Source organism: Charadrius vociferus, unplaced genomic scaffold (genome assembly GCF_000708025.1).
Source record: "Charadrius vociferus isolate BGI_N301 unplaced genomic scaffold, ASM70802v2 scaffold190, whole genome shotgun sequence".
Lineage (NCBI taxonomy): Eukaryota > Metazoa > Chordata > Aves > Charadriiformes > Charadriidae > Charadrius > Charadrius vociferus.
The window spans coordinates 1522339-1527142 of record NW_009646608.1 but is presented as its reverse complement, the minus strand read 5'-3'; the positions used below and the strand labels follow the sequence as shown (position 1 = coordinate 1527142).

At 48.6% G+C, this 4804-nt stretch overlaps 1 protein-coding gene across 1 annotated transcript in view; it reads right to left on the bottom strand.

Moving 5' to 3' along the window:
- The window catches only part of IGDCC3 (immunoglobulin superfamily, DCC subclass, member 3), a 94867-nt gene that overhangs the window by 33531 nt on the left and 56532 nt on the right, over positions 1-4804 (bottom strand). Inside the window, exon 5 of the mRNA XM_009887405.1 lies at positions 1423-1560. Within this exon, the coding sequence (XP_009885707.1) occupies positions 1423-1560 (138 nt within the window). The remainder of the gene's footprint in view (positions 1-1422; positions 1561-4804) is intronic.

Below are 4804 nucleotides of genomic sequence, written 5' to 3'. Positions count from 1 at the left end.
GGAGGGAAAATAACAGGATCTCTTTCCCATTCAGTAGCTCTAATTCTGCTGTGGTGCTGCAAAGCAGCATGGAGAGGGTATTTATTTTTGGTGGAAAGCAACGCTGAGCTCAGACCATCCAGACAAACATCGCACGAAGCTATTACATCTTCATTACTGCACTGCTCTATAGAGACAAGTGTTTTGAAGAAGGTAATAAGCACTTATAATTAAGGCAATTATAAAGTAGTTTATTATAGTTGAGTGCTAACATAGAGCTGCCTTGTGTCCAAGAGAACCAAAACAGTGATACAGCCTATCTGGGGAATTTTTAAAACAGCATCAATCTGACGGTTATGGCTCTGGAGGAAAAAAACGCAGCTAGCGGCAGACACCAGCTGACTTTACAAGCCACCAGAGGATGCAAGCAGGAGGGCAAGCATGGAGAAATTGCTGGATTGATGCTGGATATGTGTCCTCGTCCCCTGGCAGACAGCTCTGCAGTGGGAAGTCGCCCTTCCCATGAGCTGGACCCTGACCACAGGGATGAAGTCCCACATCCAGCACAGCAGCACGAGACAGGATTATCCCTGTTTGTGCTTCACAGCTACCTTGGGGGACTCGGGATGATTCGCATCCCAAAATGACGTGATGTCGCAGGCCACAAGGGCTTGGGAAATACTAACCGAACCCAACACCACAGTGTGCACAGGCGGAGTTACAAGCTCCGGAAGATAAACCAAAAGCCATCAGCTTTTTGCTCAGCACAGATTTCTGTAGGGCAATGGAAGTGTCACTCTGAGCAAAATAGTTTCCGACCTACCATCACAGAGTTAAGAGCCTAAAATAACCCTTGCTTTCAGACTGGGAGAAACATGGTACTTTGCTCTTCCTTGCTTGTATGATGCCATCAGATGCTGCCTTTGGTTTCCATGCTGATTAAAAAAACTATCACGGACCCCAGCAGCAAGCATTTGTTTTTTCAGAGCTTCAGACATGCTACTTTAAACACTCTCTTCCCCTCAAAATTTTTTTAAGACTCCCTGAACAGGCAGCAAGTTTCTTTCAAGTCTGTTTTACGTGAAAGATGTGTTTGTGTATGATTTTGCTTCTCTAGGCCAACAGTGGTGATGTTTTTGATGCAGCTGAAGAAGACGCTGTCACTCGAGAAAAGATAAAATTATCACCTTTCACGAAACATCTACAGGTTTAACCAACCCACTTCACTAACAGGTAAAAACAGGATCTTGGCAGAGAGCAAAAACAAAGTGTAGACATGAGGGTAAAAAGCACTTCAAGCCTACAATTAACTTCAGTGGGAAGGGGAAAGGGTGAATCACTTGTTGCACAAAATAGTCAGTGGCACCTACCTATTTCCCACGCGATGGCAATGGAGAGGAGGAAGAGGAGGAGGAGGAAATCCCGGTCACCCCCGGGGCTTACCTAGGCGGCTCCAGGAGACGATGGGCCGGGGATTGCCCGTTGCGATGCACTCCAGCACGGCGGTCTGGTGCACCGTCAGCGTGAGGTTCTCCGGACCGACGAGAATCATGGGGTCCTTGTAAACGGTGGAGTGGGAGCCTGCAAGGACAGCATCATCGTTAAAAGGCATCTGATTCTGTCTTGTTTAATGGCAAAACCGAGGGTTTCATGCAGCCTCTAAGTACAAATTACACCACAGGCTGGTGTAATCCTCAATAAATCTGAGACGTACATGAAACAAAAGGAGCGTGATGTTTGCATGACAGTCGTATTGTCTGAACGTGTTTCAAGTGTACATTGATATTCCTGGGGAAAACCCCTCAGCCAACCGACCCAGCCACAAGCAGCCCTGTTAACACCCAGATACGGGCAGCACAAAGAAGGAACCGCGCTGTGAACTGCAGTGAGCAGATGTGCAGGAAAAACATGGTTTATAGTGAGGACGCAAGCTGCAGGACAGCTCGTGCAGACAGGAATGCAAATAAATGAAGGAGTTGCTTTATCTTTCAGCATCTCAAGCCATAAGGTAATCCATGCAGTCCACAACACCTAAATCAGCCTCTCTGCAAGCATCCTCTCTTGCTGCTGGTGTCATTTGCTCCAAAAGCCCTGTCCTGGGACATGGAGACTAATGTCCCTGACTCCTTCTTAAGATCTTCTTGAGAAGAACCTCAAAGAAACTCGTTTGATGACTGCAGCCCACAGAGTGGTCATTCCCCTGCCTTTTCAACACCCCCATCCTGGCCCAGTCCAGTGTAACTGGGTGCAGAGAGAGGATGCATCACATTGCTCTGATACAATCGTGACTCATTGTTCACGATGCAATCACAAATCATTTATTTGCAATACAGTAGCACCAAGTGGCAGCAACCAAGAACAAAACCCATTGTACAAGATGATGCACAGACCCATAATAAAATAAAGCACAGGCACAAGGACTCTGGAAACCAGGCAGGCACAGGAAAAACAGAAGAAACTACATTTCACCAGACAGGAGGAGGCTGTGGGACATAAACGTCATCCTGTGTCAGGTATACCACAGCTGAACCCACATCTCCTGAGTACCCTAAAGAGTGCCTTGTTCCTGGGCAAAAGCTCCCTTCAGCCTTCACTCCCTTTTGTCAGGAGCAGGAGAAGAGGAAAAAAAAGAGATATTCTCTGTTCTCCACCAGTAAATAGGAACACTGATAATCTCTGCGTTAGTCTTCTCCCCTTGTCCAACGAGAGCTGGGTTATACCCCAGAAATGCTGAGGTCAAACAGTGTTTAAGGAATTTCAACAATCTGACAGCTGCTGCTGGCAAAAATGCTCTGTACACCTGGGGAGAGAAATACTCGGGCTGGTCGTCTGCCCCCGAGCAGGACAGGGGCACAGGGAGGGCTGGGGAGCTCAGCTCTGCCATGGGCTGGGATTTGCTGTAGGGACCATCCCACGCTGACTCCTGTACATGGACTTTCCGATGTCCAAAAAGCTTGTTAAAGAGAAGCGATCCACCAAAAACTATCTGCAAGAGCCTTTCTCCAAGCAAAAATTTCTTTTCTTCCTGCACTTTTTAGCATTACCCTTTCACAGCAGCTCAGGGGCTGAAGTCAGGGTGTTAGCAGAGGGATTTCGCGACGGTCCAAGGGCAAGCACAGATCAGATCGGCTCTTTGTTAATCGTTCCTACCGGGGCTAAACGAGGAGCGATAAAGCAACTCAGAGGTTGCGTCTAAATGGGCAAAATCCAAGAAAAATCACCGTGTCAGTGTGACTTAAGAGCTGACTTTCTCACTAAATGCATTTCACTGCAAGCCATAAAATGCAGATTTTTTGATGAGAACCAGAATGCACAATAAATTCATATGACCGGCTGGTTAACCCCAAGAGATCTGAAAAACAATACCTTCCCTCTCAGTACCTCCGAGTGCTTTTAAAACCCGTGTAGATTTATTGTTCTAAATCACAATACTAAATGTTCACGCTTAGAATAATACGATATTATCATCGTATTACATAGTGATTTCAATATTTCAAAACACAAAGAAATGAAATGAATTGTCCAAGGTCACCCAAGAATATCAGTAAATGGGAGCTGAGACCAAAGCAGAATTTATAGAACACTCTACTTTGACAATAAAATATAAAAAAAATCACACCCTTTGATTTATATTCTGAGTCTTAAATAGACATTCAGGTTTTCGGGTGTTGCTCAGCTCCCTGAGTTTGGCCAAACCCTGCCCAGCTCTGGAAGTGGCATTTCCACTGCTGCTCACCTTCTCCTGCAAAGGCCACGTAGTGGTCCCGTAGCTTTGCTGCCGAGCCCAACGCCCACAGCAGTGCCAGCTCCAGGGCCAGAAGGGATAGTGACCCAGCAGGAACGTGGTGATCAGATGCCAGCACCATGCAATGGGGGTTGACCATGCCCAACCATGGGGAAGGAGGTTTCCTTCTCCAACCAGAAAAGCTCTTTGATGCAGGGTCAGGAAGGAAGGAGTGACAAAACGAGGGACTCGTGGCAGGCAAGTACTGCTGGAACACAACAGGGCAACGTGGGGGGGATTTGTTTTGAAAGGGAAAAAGGCTCTAATGATGCACGTGGTCCCCAGGGACTCTGCCAGCAGCAATCGCTGCGAGGATGGGGAGGTCCCCGGCACCGCCAGGAGTGACAGGCACTCTAGGAGGGACGGGAGCGTCGCCAGCACGGGCTGTTAGATCTTGATCAAAAGGACAGCAGCAGAGCGAGCCGCAGCTCGTGCTGAAAAAGTGTCAGCGCAGAGAGGCAGGCAGCCCCTCGGGAGCATCTCCGCTAAGCAGGCACTTGAAAATAATCCATCAGTAGGGCTGGAAGACATATCCGTGCTGCTTGCTGCTGGCAGCCCTGCCACCGCTGCCGGCGAGAAGGAGGAGAGTGCTATGCAGGATCTTCATCCCCCACAGGCGGCCACCCTCATCCTCCTCTTCAGCCTGGCTGCGGCAGCGCCCTGCAGGGCAGCGGCTCCCAAAGCCCGTTGTCATTCTCTCCCTCCCCAGCCAGGGCTCAGTTTGGAAACCCCACTGAGGCAGAACCGGTGCTTTCCTGTGGGTGAAGCAATGGCTGAAGTTGCTACCCTGCTAAGAGGAGAGGGAACTCTCCTGCCATGATGAAGAGCAGAGAGCACCATTCCCTTTACCCCGCTACACAAGAGGGAGGCAACGCAAAGATTTGCAAGATTACCGCTCAACCCATCATGCTGAATGACATGTGCACAATAGCACTCACTTTAGTTCAGCATTTACTGACACAACACCCACACCAGTGAAGTAACATCCCTCTGCTACCTCTGCAGCACACCATAGCCTCTGCTGGTGTGTCAAAGCCTAGG